The sequence below is a fragment of the Rhinoderma darwinii genome, chromosome 4, assembly GCF_050947455.1.
Source record: "Rhinoderma darwinii isolate aRhiDar2 chromosome 4, aRhiDar2.hap1, whole genome shotgun sequence".
Classification (NCBI taxonomy): domain Eukaryota; kingdom Metazoa; phylum Chordata; class Amphibia; order Anura; family Rhinodermatidae; genus Rhinoderma; species Rhinoderma darwinii.
The window spans coordinates 230,498,875-230,516,933 of NC_134690.1; the positions used below are offsets into that span (position 1 = coordinate 230,498,875).

The 18,059-nt window shown below is 42.0% G+C and overlaps 1 protein-coding gene across 3 annotated transcripts in view; it reads left to right on the forward strand.

Moving 5' to 3' along the window:
- Positions 1-18,059, forward strand: part of FIG4 (FIG4 phosphoinositide 5-phosphatase) — a 338,548-nt gene that overhangs the window by 145,051 nt on the left and 175,438 nt on the right. For all 3 annotated transcript variants that reach the window (XM_075862266.1, XM_075862267.1, XM_075862268.1), the window contains 3 exons: positions 5,927-6,060; positions 10,612-10,728; positions 16,337-16,382. In XM_075862266.1, coding sequence (XP_075718381.1) covers positions 5,927-6,060; positions 10,612-10,728; positions 16,337-16,382 — 297 coding nt within the window. The remainder of the gene's footprint in view (positions 1-5,926; positions 6,061-10,611; positions 10,729-16,336; positions 16,383-18,059) is intronic.

The window sequence follows — 18,059 nt, forward strand, 5'->3', positions numbered from 1 at the left end:
CTACAAAATTACATCTTTAAATTTATATGGAACAGTAAACGCACAGAATATCGTCAAGTATTATGTTTTTCCATAAGAGATCTGGTGGTCTTTCAGTCCGCAATTTGTTCACATATTACAAGGCAACTAGACTGGCCCAACTGCTATTAACCCAACTTCCCCCGAATAGGGCTCCACTCTGGGTCTTTCTTGAACTAGCTCAATTTACTCCATATTCTTGGGGAGTGCTGATGTGGATGACCTCACCCCTGCCACCTACTCTGAAGAACCTTTCCCTCCTATCATACCACTCCTTTCTCCTTTGGCACCGTGTTGGGTTTAATATCAGGTGTGACATTGTCTACAAAGAACTGAGTTCAGTCTGTATCTGTGACTGAATAGAGGGGTTGGACAACAGGGATTCAGTAACTGGTTCTCGACCGCTGGCTGTGTTTTTACGGCCAGCGGTCAGGGTCCTTAAAACCCGAGCCATAGACTTTTTATGGCTCGGGTTTTAACTTGTTGCCCGCGTCATCGGGCAGCTGAATGTCGGGTCTCCGGCTGTCAGTGACTGCCGGGGACCCTGAGGAGACTTGCTCAATGAACGCTGTGTATAGGAATAGAGGCAGCGGCTGCACCGCTGTCTCTATTCCTCCCGGTGTTCATATGACTGGTCACATGATCGCCGGGTGCCGTTACTGACAGACTCTGCTGGGTCTTACTAGACCCAGCACAGCCATATTAGTGACAATCGTCACTATGAGAGGGCTGATTTCCCCTGTAACTGGGGCTGCTGTGCAGCCCCAGTTAGTGGAAAAACATGGTGTAAAAGAAAGAAAAAAAATATATAAAGATCTTTTTTGACCTTTTGAGGGACAGACCATAGTAATAAAAAACTAGTAAAGTCAAGTGCAAAAAAAAATTAATAATATGTACACATAAAATACCCACGCCCAAAAAAAAGTTCCCCCCGCCAATCATTGTTGTAACGCTAGCGCTGACCCAATTACCCTAATATAGACATGTAATATATAAAAATTTACGGTAGACAATGACTATCACAAATAAAAGGTCTATTTTAGGGTAAAACTATGTTATTACCAAAAAAAATAGCTGAAACCTAAAAAATCTTTTTTTTTTTACTATTTTCAAACTTTCTAAAATTGAATAAAAATTCTAAAATGGCAAAAATGATGTGTATAAAAACGATAAAAAAGAAACCTGCATTGTCTACGGAAAATACGTCGCAAAAATCATGTTGTTAGCCCAACAAATAAAAAAGTTATAGCCATTTAACGAACACGTGCTAAAAAGGGCTAAACGGTGTCTGGTCCTGAAGGCTCAAAATAGCCCGGTCCTGAACTGGTTAAGTCTCCATGAGAAGGGCATGGTCCCTCTCTTGGAGAAATCAAGCTCGGCAAGAACTATATTATGGTCAGACCAAGCTGATACCATATGTCTAGAGTAAGCCAAGAAAGGAAGGGAATTAGTAGAGGGGAAAAAAAATCATGTCTATGCGTGTATATAAGCGATGTGCGGACGAGAAATAAGTATAACCACTCCGTGACCCATTGAGAACATAATGGGTCACGGAGAGGTTATACTTATTTCTCGCCCGCACATCGCTTATATCCATGTATCAGCAATAGGTAGAGAGCTCATAACTTTAGCGATCAGAGTAGTCCTGTTTCGGGGGCGTCGGTAAGAAGCATTTGATGATTAAAATTAAAATCCCCACTCTAAGTCAAATGTTGATAATGTAGTGCGAGTAAAACATCATGCAGACTTTCAAAAAACGCTGTAGGATTATCATTTGGAGCATACGAATTAACAACACATATTGTAGTATCATAAAGTAGATCGATTAATATCACAAACCGTCCTTGGGAGTCCATTCTAGTATCCGTAACTTGAAAGGGAAAAGCATTCCTAATTAAAGTAACCACTCCCTGGGACTTCGATGGGAAGGTAGAGGAATAGAAGGTAGAATATTTGGGATGAAAATATTTGGGGTGAGATGTTGGCGTAAAGTGTGATGCTTGTAAACAAATAATATCAAGGTTTTGCTTAAGATATGAAAGGAATGCTTTCTTCCTCTTCTGCGGGAAGTTAAATCCCCGTACATTATAATCCAGTACTCTACACATAATGGATAAAGGCTAGGACATCCGGATTAGGACCTCCCAAGGTATGTAGACAGATATAAAAGATGCATAGTATACAGCAGACTTTAAAGAGGCTCTGTCACCAGATTTTGCAACCCCTATCTCCTATTGCAGCAGATCGGCGCTGCAATGTAGATAAGAGTAACGTTTTTTTGTTTTTTTTAAAACGAGCAATTTTGGCCAAGTTATGACCATTTTTATATTTATGCAAATGAGGCTTTCTAAAGTACAACTGGGTGTGTTTAAAGTTATGTACAAGTGGGCGTGTATTGTGTATGTACAGCTGGGCGTTTTTACTTCTTTTACTAGCTGGGCGTTGTGACTAGGAGTGTATGATGCTGACGAATCAGCATCATCCACTTCTCTTTGTTACCACCCAGCTTCTGGCAGTGCACAGACACACAGCGTGTTCTCGAGAGATCACGCCGTGACGTCACTTCCCCAGGTCCTGCATCGTGTCGGACGAGCGAGGACACATCGGCACCAGAGGCTACAGTTGATTCTGCTTAGCATCAGCTTTTGCAGGTAAGTAGCTACATCGACTTACCTGCAAACGCCGATGCTGCTGCAGAATCAAATGTAGCCTCTGGTGCCGATATGTCCTCGCTCGTCCGACACGATGCAGGACCTGGGGAAGTGACGTCACAGCGTGATCTCTCGAGAACACGCTGTGTGTCTGTGCACTGCCAGAAGCTGGGTGTTAACGAAGAGAAGTGGATGATGCTGATTCGTCAGCATCATACACTCCTAGTCACAACGCCCAGTTAGTAAAAGAAGTAAAAACGGCCAGATTTACATACACAATACACGCCCACTTGTACATAACTTTAAACACGCCCAATTGTACTTTAGAAAGCCTCATTTGCATAAATATAAAAATGGTCATAACTTGGCCAAAAATGCTCGTTTTAAAAAAAAACAAAAAACGTTACTCTTATCTACATTGCAGCGCCGATCTGCTGCAATAGGAGATAGGGGTTGCAAAATCTGGTGACAGAGCCTCTTTAAGCAAGTGACCGTGGAAATGCGTGAAAAGGCTAAAATGGGAAGGGGGAAACACAGTAAGCAAAAAAACAGGTACCAATCGTCCCAATAATTCTTTGGAGAGTATGTGAGCAGATAGTACCCCTAGGGGGAAACTGCTCCGCCACAATGTCTCAAACATGTACATGTACAGACCCCTGACTAGTAATTTTCTAGATCTATTCTCTAGATCCTCCAATTTAAGTTCTAATGCCTCCAATTGGGCAGAATGAGAGGCAATGTCCCGGCGGTCCTAATCTACAGTGTCCGCCATTTCATCCGCTCTGGTCTCTGTCGGAGGCTCTTTGTTCTACCTCATATAGTTGGCGGGAAAATTCAGCAACGGCTTGTGAAAGGTCAGTTTGGAACAGTTGTGCAATGTTCCGTAATAAATCGGTGGTTTATGTGGGAACTGCTGGCGGCGGCGAGGGAGGCAGGGATGACCCTGCTAGAGAAGGAGTCTTGCTGGTAGTTGCCGCGGCCTTGTCGGCCATGATAGATTGCCGCGGCCTTGTCGGCCATGATAGATTGCCGCGTGGCTCTTAATATCTACGGGATTGTTTGGGAAGGGGCTGGAATTGCCGGTCCCCTGGGCATAGATCTGTTCGTCCGAGTCATTATGAGCTTGACTGGATGTTTTGGCTGTAGTGGAGCTGTTAGAAACAGCGCTGAGGGGCCGTGGCTTGACGATGGCGGTGTGAGGACGCGTGTGCTCAGAGCTCCGGACCCGCATCACTCTCTGCACACTACCATGGGCACCACTTACCTGCTCCAGCGCCGGGATGACCAAGGGGAGACACCGCAAGTCTCAGTCGGTCACCCCAGGTCCCTCAATGGATCGCTATCTCCGATCCGGCCGCGACGGGTCTTCACCGCGGCCCTCCTCCATCCCAGCCGTAGGCCGCAGCCGATCCCCGACGTCGCGTGGGGACTCCCCACCCACCGGCACCGTCGTTCCGGCGGATCTCCCAGAAGACTGCAGGACCGCTCCTCTGAAGCTCCGTCCCCGGAGGTAGGTCCAGATGCAGGGATCGTGGCAGGGTCTGTGCCTCCGAGGAGAGCAGCTGCTCCCCTCCCCCCGCAGCATCCACCAGAGACTGGGCGGGAACATGGCCGCAAGGGAAAAAATGGCGCGATAGATGAGTCACCACTCTCCACTGCTTTTCCCCGGCATTACCACACAGAGGACATGTCATCATGGAGCCAGGGCATACCAGCCATACTAAGAGGCCTGCTCACCCTCTCCGCTGACCGGGGGGGACTCCCACCTAACGACTTCCACTGGCCACCTTCCTTCCATGGAACGGACCCTGGCAGAGTTATGGGAGATGGTGAGGGCACTGCCCTCGAAATCAGATTTGGATGCTCGTCTAGCCCGACTGGAAGAGAAACATGACCGGGCCATAGGGGTGGTGACCCAGGACTTACGATCTTTAACCGCACGGGTAGACGCATTGGAGCGCAAGAACTCTGTTCACAGTACGGACATTTCGGTCCTCTCTCAGTCTATGGTCACCCAATCGACTCAAATGAGGGACTTTTCCCTGCACCTGGACGACGTGGAGAACAGGGGGAGACGGAACAACTTAAAGCTGAGGGGGCATTTCAGAATCTGTACCGCCCGAGGAGCTATACGAGGTCGTCACCCATATCTTCAACAAGCTCATGGACAGACCACGTGATTTGGCCTTTGAAATGGATAGGGTACGTTGCTTGGCAGGCCCGCGGATCAGGGAAAGTAATCGTCCCCGAGATGTCATCTGCAGGGTTCACTTTTATAAACAAAAAGAGGACATTGCACGGCGAGCTTGGGAGCGGGGGGCCATTCCTTTCCAGGGTGCGGAGGTGACCATTTTGCCGGATGTCTCAAGGCTGACCCTACATATGCGCAGGGTGATACGCCCTCTGCTGGAGGCAACTAAAGATGCAGGCGCTTCCTACAGATGGGGCCTTCCTTTCCACATCATCCTCCACCGACAGGGGCAAACCTTTGCTGTCCGCTCTCCGGACGACCTGGAAGCAGCCTTCCGTTTCCTCAAAATCTCCCCAGTGCGTCTCCCAGACTGGACGGAGCCGCCGCCGTCGCTCTTCCCCAGGGGGGGACTGTACCCGGACTTTGTGCGCCCTTCTCAGCTTACTCCTAGAGATGGTCTGCGTGAGCAACAGGCGTCTGGACGGCGCTCGCCCCGAAGAAATTGATTGGCCAGTGGCCAGAAGGCTATTGCATCACTGTATCCATGAGGATATCATTGGGGGGCTGTATGATACCCATCTGAAACATGATGTACCTAGTATCCTGTGGACCCCTCGGTCATCGCCTGAGTGGTCAGTAAGTCCCTGTGATATGTACACTAGTTACTATCCATATTTTATACGGCTTTATGGATGTGCGTATATGTACAGTACTGTAAAGAAGTGCCCTTCGAATCCTAAGAGGTGGATCGTCTTTCCTTGCATAATATTATTGTGGATATAAACACAGTAAAAAACTCTAAGCTTATAGGAAACAAAATAATAGTTTTCTACAATCCAGTTACTTTCCTGCAACAATCAATATCAATGGAAGTATGGGGATAAAAAGTTGAGCATAAGCAAGGCGAGGATAAGGGACATCAAAATGTCTAGAACAGCACCATTGCCAAACATAGGAAAAGCTAATACAAGAATTCACCTTCCAAGCAGGAGTGAAGGTTCTACTTTTATGTTTTAGTATGTGTAATATATTTAATTTGATAATTTTTATTGTTTATTTAACACAGGAACGAGAAAAGAGAAGACACGAGAGGATCCTAAGTGATGAACTAGTTTCTGCGGTTACCTATTTAAACCAGTTTATACCGCCTGAGCTTAGCATTGTTTACATTCCCTGGGATATGGCAAAGTATACTAAAAGGTAAAGAAAAATAGTGTATATACGGATTTAGTTCACAGTTCACTTTATTATTTTGTTGCTGGGGATAAGACTCTTAATTTTCGTGTTGCAGTAATTATTTGCAAACTAGAATACCCAAACTGAAAACCTGTTTTTTTCCAGCCATGTGGTTATGGTTCCTAGAGATTTAATAAACTGATTTCATATGGCTGCACCCACTTTATCTTGATGGTATGTTTACTATAAGGTTACATTGACATGAAACGTTTTTTTCTTTGTGGTTTTTGTCACTTTTTTTGTGCTATGATTGTCATCATGGCGGCAAAGTATTTTTTCCAGGATTAAGAAAATTGTGTAAGTTAGTTTGGCCGCAATTTCCAAGTGCAAAGACTTTGTTAAAGAAGAACTCCCATGAAAATTACTATTGCTTTGCCCATTTGTATATGTATATGCTATTTATTTGCTCACCGAGCGTCTAGTATTCAAAACACAGGCTCTGTTCGGCTCCCCTGTGCGGTCACGTGATCTCTAATTTGACTGGCCTATTTCTCTATGTAAGTCTGAGACTCAGAATGTGAGTTTCATAGACTTACAAGTAGAAAGATTGCAATCCAGCGCTGATATGTTTAAAAGGAAATGGTATTCCAACTTGATTTCAGATAATAATAAAATCCAATACATATGGGGGTGGTTGCCTCAGCAATAAGCCTATGCGTTTCAGACAGATCGCCTGTCCTTCGTCATGGAACATTATGAAAGTTGCAAACAAAAGAACCTGCATTTATATCCGGTCAGTTCTCCATTGAAAATGTTTCACTGTGTCCATTCAATGTAACAAACACAAGGAAGTCCAACATCACCTGTGGAAAAGAACAGCTGACAAGCTGGAATTCCCACCTGAGTTTGCAGGAACTAGACCAGGGGTGGGCAAACTTTTTGACTCGCGGGCCACAATGGGTTCTAAAATTTGACAGAGGGGCCGGGCCAGGAGCATTTGGAGGGAGTGTTTGGGCCGGATATACTAAAGCATTAAATGTAGTGTGTGCAAACCTCATAGCACAGTAAGAACACTACAACCCAATTTATTAACTGTCTTTCAAATGTGAAAAATAGCCCTTATCAGTTAATAAATTTGTCTCAAGGAATATGCAAGATATGGCATTTACATACTATTTCGCAGATACTGGGAGAAGGAAATGTAAATAGATTAAAATAACATACGCACTGTGATTTATCAAGAAAAAAGTTCTGTTGACTCTGTAAAGTAGCCGCCCGTTCTTGTGTTGACTGCTTGCTAGCATAGTTTGCATGCTTCGTGGCAAAGTGACGGCTGATATTGTACTCTTTGAAAACCGAAGGGCTTAATGGTGACGTGAAACGAAGTGAAAATTAAAGTGAAATAAAGAGAAATACGCGCCACATTAACCCCTTAATGACCGGGCCATTTTGCACGTTAATGACCAAGGATTATTTTTTGTTTTTCCACGGTCGCATTCCAAGAGTCGTAACTCTTTTTTTATTCCGTCGACATAGCCGTATAAGGGCTTGTTTTTTCCGGGACGAGTTGTATTTTGTAATTGTACCATTTTTAGATCCTTATAACATATTGATTAACTTTTATTAACTTTATTTTAGGAGAGAATTGAAAATAAGCAGCTATTCCAGCATTAATTTTCACGTTATAAATTTACGCCGTTTACTATGCAGCGTAAATAACATGTTAACTTTATTCTATGGGTCGGCACGATTACAGGGATACCAAATGTGTAAAGGTTTTATATGTTTTTTCTACGTTTGCACAATAAAAACCCTTTTAGAAAAAAATTACTTGTTTTTGCATCGCCGCATTCCAAGAGCCGTAACGGTTTTATTTTTCCGTCGATGTGGCCGTACGTGGGATTGATTTTTGCGGGACAATGTGTAGTTTTCATTAGTACTATTTTGGGGTACATAGGACTTATAGATGAACTTTTATTTTATTTTTTATGGGGGGAATGGGAGAAAAGAGAGAATTTTGCCGTTGTTTTTTGCGTTTTCTTTGGACGCCGTTCATCCGGCGGTTTAATTAATGTGTTCATTTTATTGGTCAAGTTGTTACGATCGCGGGGATACCACATATGTGTATGTGTGATTTGTTTTGACCGTTTTATTAAATAAAACCACTTTTTGGGGCAAAAAAGTAGTTTTATTTGACTTTGACTGTAATTTTTTTTATTTTTTTTTTTCACAAACTTTATTTAACGGTTTTACTTTTTTTTTTTTTAGTCCCACCAGGGGACTTCACTATGCGATATGCCGATCGCATATATAATGCTTTGGTATACTTCGTATACCAAAGCATTATTGCCTGTCAGTGTAAAACTGACAGGCAACCTGTTAGGTCATGCCTCTGGCATCGCCTAACAGGCAGATGCTGAAGACAGACCTGGGGGTCTTTGTTAGACCCCCGGCTGTCATGGAAACCCGACGGCGACCCGCGATTTGTTTGCGGGGGCGCCGATCGGGAGACAGAGGGAGTTCCCCCCTCTGTCAAACACATTAAATGCCGCTGTCACTGTTGACAGCGGCATTTAATGGGTTAAACTGCCGGAATCGGCGCGTGCTTCGATTCCGGCAGTTGCAGCAGGAGCCAGGCTGTGTATAACAGCCGTGCTCCTGCCGCTGATCGCGTGGGTAAACTGTCAGTACCCGCGCGATCACAGGACGGATATATCCGTCCTCCTGCGCGAACTAGCAGCTGCTGAGGACGGATATATCCGTCCTTCGGCGTTAAGGGGTTAACAACGGTCAATGTGTTTTGAGTGCGCCATCTATTGGGAAAACGTGGGCATTGCAGGGAAAGGGGAAAAAAAAGGAGGTTTTTACTATTATTTGGACAAGTTCGGCGGGCCGGATTAAAAAGCCTAACGGGCCGTATGTGGCCCGCGGGCCGTAGTTTGCCCATGTCTGAACTAGACGGTGCATCTGAATAATGCAACCTTCGTGCAAAATAAGTAAATGTTGCCAAAAATGCATTCGTTCCAGCGGCAAGAATTTAATTACATTTACTATATTTGTTATTTATACAATAGTGAAACGGGAAAAGTTTCAATGGAGAACTGACCAGATATAAATGCAGGTTGTTTTGTTTGCAACTTTCATAATGTGCCGTGACTAAGGACAGGTGATCTGTCTGAAACGTGTAGGCTTATTGCTGAGGCAACCACCCCCATACGTATTGGATTTTATTATTATCTGAATTAAAGTTGGAATACAATTTCCTTTTAAACATACCAGCGCTGGATTGCATCCTCTCTACTTGTTCCGATTATACCGTGTGCCGCCACGAGGATCCGTGTGCAGTCTAAACCTGGACATACAAACTGGTGAGCTGGAGGATTCCTCCATTATTTATCTCATAGACCTACTTAGAGAAACTGGCTTCCGGTCCACACATAAGACGCTGTTAAAATCGGCCAGTCAGATTAGAGGTCACATAACCACACGGGGGAGCCGAACGGAGCCTGTGTTTTGAAAACTAGATTCTCGGTGAGCAAAGAAAGAACATATACTTGTACAAGATGCCCATTACAAACGAGCAAAGCAATAAACATTTTCATAGGAGTGCTTCTTTAATATACAAGCATCCTGCGTTAATTTCTCCAGGCCAAGATATCTGGGTATGTGCTGTATCGTTATGTGTGTATATGCGCACACACATTTACGTATAGGAAAACTATGAACATGCCTTACACATGGAAAAACAAATAGTTCCTTAAATCATGGTCCACAAGATTTCATAGGACCGACTTGCGGAAAGATGTACAGTGAAACCCGTTTTGAGATTACCACCCAAAATTGCAGCTACAAATTATTTTCAAGGGAAAGTGGTACTCTCAAATAAGAGGGCCAGTATTCACAGACGATAGGGTTATTGAAAATTTGTCAAATCAAAATCTGTTTTAGATGGTGTGTGTGTGGGGGTGGGGGGGGGGGTTTCTTCTGGAGAGCTTTGACCGTATAGTGTACATTAGCGAAAGTTGATGCAGTTAGTCAACCTTCAAACAAGTATTTGGATGCCTAATCTTTATTCCTTGGCTAAAAAGGTACACCGTACATCCATCAGTTACATGTTATAGACTTTTTAATACCTAGTCACTGACAGGAAGTGATAATGGCTCTTCTGAAGAATAAAATCAATGGAGAGGTTAAGCAGTAGCTTGAAACCCCATTCTTTCATGTGGAGCAAGAAACTATAACAGATAATAATTTGGAGTAGGTTTGCCTGATTCTGGATTCCCACTGGATCTGGGGTTCATTTTACATACCGTAATGAATGAATATATATATATATATATATATATATATATATATATATATATATATATATATATAAGGAAAGTACTTTTGTTTAAATTATGACACATCTTTATAACTGGTATTGGTACTTCTACTCCTTTCGATTTGTCTTTTGCTAACATGTTTAGGTATTGCATTTAGGTGGGTAGGTGGGTTTGGTAGATATGTTTGTTTTGCGTCCAAATTTATTTTAAAAAAAACACAGTATCCAAAAAAACATTTATTTTATTTTAGCAAACTCTGTAATGTCCTGGATCGACTCAATGTTATTGCGGAAAATGTTGTGAAGAGAACAGGATTTTTTGTTAATCGACCGGACGCATACTGCAGTGTCTTAAGGCCAGATGAAAAGTAAGTATTTTTCATTTGCATTTCGATATTACATACTGACATTCAATCAATTTTTTGCTCATTCAAATAACTAATAATTTATAAGCAATATACAAACTAGTGGTTTTCAGGTAATTAGTTCCATATTTATAGATTACCTTGTTTTAGCACATATTTGTTATTAAAATTTAGATGTGCCACTTTGTGCTATGTCAGCCAGTTATTTTACTGACGTCTTTTCATTCTTGTAGCTCAATCTAGAAAGGAGCTAAATCTCAGCATTTGTTCTCATTACCCACCCTGAGAAGAGTATTTTAGGGGCTTTGACTAGAATTTTTATCTCTCTACCGTTGCCAGCGGTAAATCCTTGTTAACCCCTTCCCGCCGGATCACGTTAATGTACGTCATAATCTGCGGTGCATTCCCGCATTATCACGTACAGTTACGTCCAGACGATAAACTGTCACCATGTCACTTGACATGGTGACAGCAGGCAGATCACGGCGGCGAGTAGCAACAAACACTTGCTGCTCGCCGATACAGGACCAATCAAAGTGGTCCTGTGACGTCGATGGCTGTGATTGGTCATTCAAAAATGAATGACCAATCACAGCATATGTAAACAAAACACAGAGAATTCTCCTCATCGCCGACTCTGACAAGCTCATTTCTGTCAAAGAGCTTGTGAGAGTCGTCGTGTGAAGCCCTGTCAGACAGAAAAAGTTAAAATACAGTGAATAAAGATCTCTTCTAGATCTCCCAAGATCCTCCCAGATCTCCTCAGATCTCTCCTGTCCCAGTAGTTAGAAAATAATCCCCAAATCGCCCACCCATTACCCCAGTGAAAATACTGCGCCATATTACGTTAGGCAATAGCCTAAATACCCCCAGATCGTCCCCTCACTGCCCAGCGAGAGAACATTGATCCGTGTCAGCGTCCAGTCCGATACACACAGATCGCCACCATTCACTGTTGCCGTGCCACATACAGTCAGTTTTACACAGTGACCCAGTCCGTTCCATCCCGCTCCTACGTTTTTGAGAGCGCCAGTTTGTTTCCAGTTAATAAAAATACAAAAATACAAAAAAAATATATAAAAAAAATAAATTTTTTTCTTAGTGACCGTTACATTTTAGGGTTACAATAAAATTAGAGCTGTTACATTGTAGTGTCCATTACTACAATATGGCACAGAAATTTTATAGCCCAGAGGAGGCGTACGCTATGCTGTGCTCAGATACAGACTCTGCTAGCGAAGATGAAATGGAGTTCGTGCTGACATCATCTTCGTCTAGCGAGTCTGATGGGCCCCCCCAGCAGCACAGAAGAGTTGCTGGTTCTGACCCCCCCGATAGTGAGGCGATATGGATGCCTGCTACAAGTTATGCCCCCCAGGTTCCCGACTTCACCGCATCCTCGGGAATCCAAGTGGAGACCACGGGGTTTGGAGAGTTCGATTTTTTTAAATTATTTTTCTCCGCTGAATATATAAATTTAATGGTCAAACAGACTAATTTATATGCGGAACAATTTCTCGCCAACAATCCCACATCCTACTATGCCAAAGACCAAAATTGGACCCCCACAAACTCTGAGGAGCTTTGCAAATTTTGGGGCCTGTTACTGAATATGGGCCTCATAAAGAAACCCAGCATTAGGGACTACTGGTCATCGGATGTCCTATATTATACCCCCCTTTATGGCACCATTATGACCAGAAGAAGATTTGAGGTAGTCCTCAAATTTCTGCATTATGCAGATAATACCCGCTGCCCACCCCCCAATGATCCAAATTATGACCGTTTATTTAAAATAAGGCTTGTCATAAATCATTTGAATTTAAAATTTGCCCAAATCTACACCCCAGATAAAAATATTGCGGTCGACGAGTCTCTCGTCAGTTTTAAGGGAAGGCTCCACTTCCGTCAATACCTCCCAAATAAAAGGGCCCGGTATGGAATAAAGCTCTATAAGATCTGTGAAAGTTCCACCGGGTACACCCATTGTTTCCGGATTTATGAGGGAAGGGATTCCAAAATCGATCCCCCAGAGTGCCCCCCTTCCCTTACTGTCAGCGGAAAAATTTTGTGGGATCTTGTACACCCACTACTTGGCCAGGGATATCATGTCTATATAGACAATTTTTATAACAGCATCCCTCTCCAAAAGTGCCTTTTGGCAAGAGCGACAGTGGCCTGTGGCACAATCAAAAAAAATTCTAAGGGCCTCCCCAAAACCCTCCTGGGCCAGACTTTGCCAAAAGGGGAAAGCAAAGCAATGTGCAGTGACAACATGTTGCTAGTGAAATATAGGGACAAGAAAGATGTCCACATTCTAACTAGCATCCATAAGGATAGCAGCATCAATGTTCCAGTTCGTGGCTCCAGCACCACAACTTCCAAGCCTGCCTGCGTACTGGATTATAACCGCTTTATGGGTGGGGTGGATCTATCTGATCAGGTCATAAAGCCGTATAGTGCCATGCGTAAAAGTAAGACCTGGTACAAGAAGCTGGCAGTCCACCTCACCCAAATGGCAATGTATAACGCATTTGTGGTGTCCAGATACGCAGGCAATCGAAACACATTTCTCCAATTTCAGGAGACAATAATCAAGGCCCTTTTGTTTGACAACCCAGGAGGCGAGGGCACTTCTTTGGGAGATTATAGTTGCCATATAATCCCAGGCCAGCACTTTCCCTCAGTAAATCCCCCCACTGACAAGAAAACAACATCCCAGAAAAGATGTCGGGTGTGTTCCAAAAAAGGCATTAGGAAAGACACTATCTACCAGTGTGAGACATGCCCCAAAAAGCCAAGCCTATGCATCAATAAATGCTTCAAAATTTACCATACCTCCACTGAGTTTTAGATTATTTTATTTATACACCCGTTTATTTTACAAATTGGCCATTCTAAATAGATTTTTGAAGCAGAGTAATTTTATATCAAATAATTTTTGCCCACAAAATTTAAATGAAGCCCAAACAAAACTAAAAATTCTTACTGCACCCCTGGATGAATACCTAAAGTGGCTTCACGTTATAATTAGTCACACCAAATTAAAAAATGTTTGAAAAAGCCCTAACAAAATTCTCACTATACCCCTAGATAAATACCTACGTGGTTTCACGTTATAATTGGTCACACAAAATTAAAATATTTTTGAAAAACCCCTAACAAAATTCTCACTATACCCCTAGATGAATACCTTGAAGGGTAGAGTTTTCAAAATAATGTCAGTTGGAATCACTGAAATAGCATACTTGAGATAAAAATTTAATTTTTATTTGACAGCATAATTTCATATAAATGTAATATTCCTTCAATACATATTTTTTTTTATAATTTTACGGAGTTTGCCTATTATTATAACTGATTGATGGGGCTAAAGAGATGTATGACTAGTCCCTTTGAAAAAAAGAAGTGACATTATAAAGCCCTGTTCTTTCATCCTGTGAACATGCTCAAGTTCTAATTTTTTTCCTCCAGTTCTCAAATATATTGCCCTTCAGTCCAATACAGTTCTAATTAAAATTCTCCCTGCTTTAACTGTTGTTAACAGCTGTGGACTGACACATTTGTTGGTCATCTGCTTTGTTGGCATGACACAGTTACATACACTGGCAAATGCACTTCTACGAGTTAATATGCTGTGGAAGGCAACCATGTACCAAAAATAATAGATTTGGTAAAAAAATTACCACCTAAATACCATGATTCTGGCTATGAAAACCTAGCGGTACAAACACTCATTAAACCACTAGGTGAATACCTTAGGGGTGCAGTTTTCACAATGGGGTCACTTTTGGGGGTTTCTACTGTTTTGGTCCCTCCAGGGCCTTGAAAACACGACATGGCACCGAAAACCATTCCAACAATATCTGCGCTCCAAATGGCACTTCTTCCCTTCTGAGCCCTTCTGTGGGTCTAAACAGCCGTTTATGACCACATGTGGGGTATTGCCGTAATCGGGAGAAATAGCTTTACAAATTTTGGGGTGCTTTTTCTCCTTTATTCCTTTTAAAAATTAGAAAATTCTATGTTTTTTCAGAAACAAAGTCGATTTTCATCTTCACAAACTAATTCTAATAAATTCAGCAAAAAACCTGTGGGGTCAAAATGTTAACTATACCCCTAAAAAAAATTCCTTGAGGGGGTGTAGTTTCCAAAATGGGGTCACTTTTGGGGGTTTCTACTGTTTTGGTCCCTCCAGTGCGTTGCAAACGCGACATGGCACCAAAAACAATTCCAGCAAAATCTGCGCTCCAAAATCCAAATGTCGCTCCTTCCCTTCTGAGCTTTGGCGTGGGTCTAAACAACCGTTTATTACCACATATGGGGTATTGCCGTAATCGGGAGAAATTGCTTTACAAATGTTGGGGGGCTTTTTCTCCTTTATCCCTTGTAAAAATTAGAAAATTCTATGTTTTTTCAGAAACAAAGTAGATTTTCATTTTCAAAGACTAATTCCATTAAATTTAGCAAAAAAACTGTTGGATCAAAATGCTAACTATACCCCTAGATAAATTCCTTGAGGGGTGTAGTTTCCAAAATGGGGTCACTTTTGGGAGTTTTCCACTGTTTTGGCACCACAAGACCTCTTCAAACTGGACATGGTGCCTAAAATATATTCTAAGGAGGCCCCAAAATCCACTAGGTGCTACTTTGCTTCTGAGGCCTTTGCTTCAGTCCAGTAGCGCACTAGGGCCACATGTGGGATATTTCTAAAAACTGCAGAATCTGGGCAATAAATATTGAGTTGCGTTTCTTGGGTAAAACCTTCTGTGTTACAGAAAAAAATGTATTCCAAATGAATTTTGGCAAAAAATATGAAATTTGTAAATTTCCCTTCTACTTTATTTCCTGTGAAATCGTTAAAAGGGTTAAAACACTTTCTGAATGCTGTTTTGAATACTTTTGAGGGGTGCAGTTTTCAAAATGGGGTGATTTATGGGGACTTTCTAATATTTAAGGCCCTCAAAGCCACTTCACAACTGAACTGGTCCCTGAAAAAATAGCCTTTTGAAATTTTCTTGAAAATGTAGGAAATTGCTGAGAAAGTTCTATGTCTTGTAACGTCCTAGAAAAATAAAAGGACGTTCAAAAAACGATGCAAACATAAAGTAGACATATGGGATATGTGAAATAGTAGCTATTTTGGGTGGTATAACCATCTGTTTTACAAGCAGATACATTTAAATTTAGAAAAATGCTAATTTTTGCAAATTTTCTCTAAATCTTGGTGTTTTTCACAAATAAATATTCAATTTATCGACCAAATTTTTTCACTACCATAAAGTACAATATGTCACGAGAAAACAATCTCAGAATCGCTTGGATCAGTAAAAGCATTCCGGAGTTATTACCACATAAAGAGACACATGTCAGATTTGTGAAAATGGGTCTGGTCCTGAAGGCCAAAATGAGCTCGGTCCTGAAGGGGTTAAACTTTGACTTGGATGTTGTAGATATAAAAGAGGAACGGTACTACCAATAACCTCTAACTTTTAAAAACATTCATCGGTCTCACCTTAGCAACTATTCCCTGGAAATACTCTAAATGCACGTACACAGTCACTGATATTAACAATATAATTGTGTGCTTTGCTATTGTCATGTATCCTAGGTGGCATGATCTGGGAGGCGTGGTTGGTCCATCTGGGCGCTTGCAGGTATAGCTGACGTTTCTGTTTTGTACTTAAATGTTTTAAAATGTAGAACCACACATTTCATTTGCAAAATAAATATACTACATGTTAGCAATGTCAATCACAATTCTTTCACACTGAAATTACTTTTTTTAAATATGCAAATCACATGGTAATTAGTAAGCATATCTAAACTATTGGATTAAATGTTTATGCCCAAATAGGGGGAAACTTAACCTAAAAAAAAAACAACAGAAAACAGCTACACCGAAATCATTCTTCTGCATTTGGTCAGTTGCTAGGGAATACCGTGACATCACTCCAGCATTGGGTTATGATAAAGCTCGAGAATTTTGTCAGTGATGTACCTGTGACTTCATCGATGACGTCACAAGGATTCTCTGTGGCAGAGCGGGTTGGAGGAGATGGAAAGAAGACACAATCTTTATCTTCTCTGTATGTCTCCTATATGCAGATCATTTGATCAATGTTATCAGGAAACTGTGTATGGGGTCTGCAAGTGAAATAGAGATCCTATGTTTCCTAAATAAATGTAGTAGACTCTAAATAAATATAGATAAAATAAGAAAACAATGAAAAAATACAATCCCTCCCAATAAAAGGATCACACCTCTGAACGTACATCCACCATTGTTGGACATCATACTTGACGTAAACGCATTGCTCAGCCATTATTACGTTCATATCACATAGAATTTGTGTTACTACAAACATACAAAAATTACCCTGGCCACCGATATTAGTCTCTTATAACTTAGCCCTATCTGCTCTAGCGCCCACACTTATAAATTTCTGTACCTAGATGTTTATCATCCATGTGAAGATGCTGAATCTAAAACTAAGGAATGGATATAAGTAAAAAGATATCAGCTCTAATTTTAAACAATATGGGTATGTTCACTCCGCTTATTTTCAGCCATTTTTCGGGGCGTAAACGCCCCGCAAAACAGCTGAAATGACGGAAGCTGAACTCTTCCAAACATCTGGTCATTGATTAAAATGGGAAAAACGGCGTTTCGTTTCGACGGGGCGATCTTTTTATGCGACAGTTTGAAAAAAAACGGCACATAAAGAAAACGTAAAAAGAAGTCCATGTCACTTATTGAGCTGTTTTTCATTGGGTCAACAGAAAAACAGCTCCAAAACCAACCGTAAAAAACGCTCGATGCTTAAAAACTGCCAAAAATCAGAGGCTGTTTCCCTTGATAACCGCTCCATATTTTACAGCCATTTTTTATTGAGCGTGAGAACATACCCTAAGAATACCCTTTGTGTCCTGGAAATTAAAGGACAAACAAACAATGCATTGTTCTAAAAGGGTACGTTTTGCTCTAAGCATCAAGGCCCCGCAATCATGAAATGTTTAAAGAGAACCTTTCACCTGCCCGTACATGTGCAGCTGAGTGTGGCATGTAATAGGCAGGGCTTCACAAATACTCACTTGACATTTTTTTTTCCTATCTTTCTCCGTTATTTACATATTGGTGCCGTTATATTTGGCTCCCGAGAAGTAAATCGGCCCCTGAACTGTCAATGGGGGGTTTCTATCTTTATGAATGGCAAGGGAGCATGATCTCTTCGCTCTGACACTGTCCAATCAGCTGCGGACAGTGTCGGGGCGGCTTGCGCTGTGTTCCCTCCCGCGAGAACACACACAGACTGATGTTTCTGCAGAGAGCG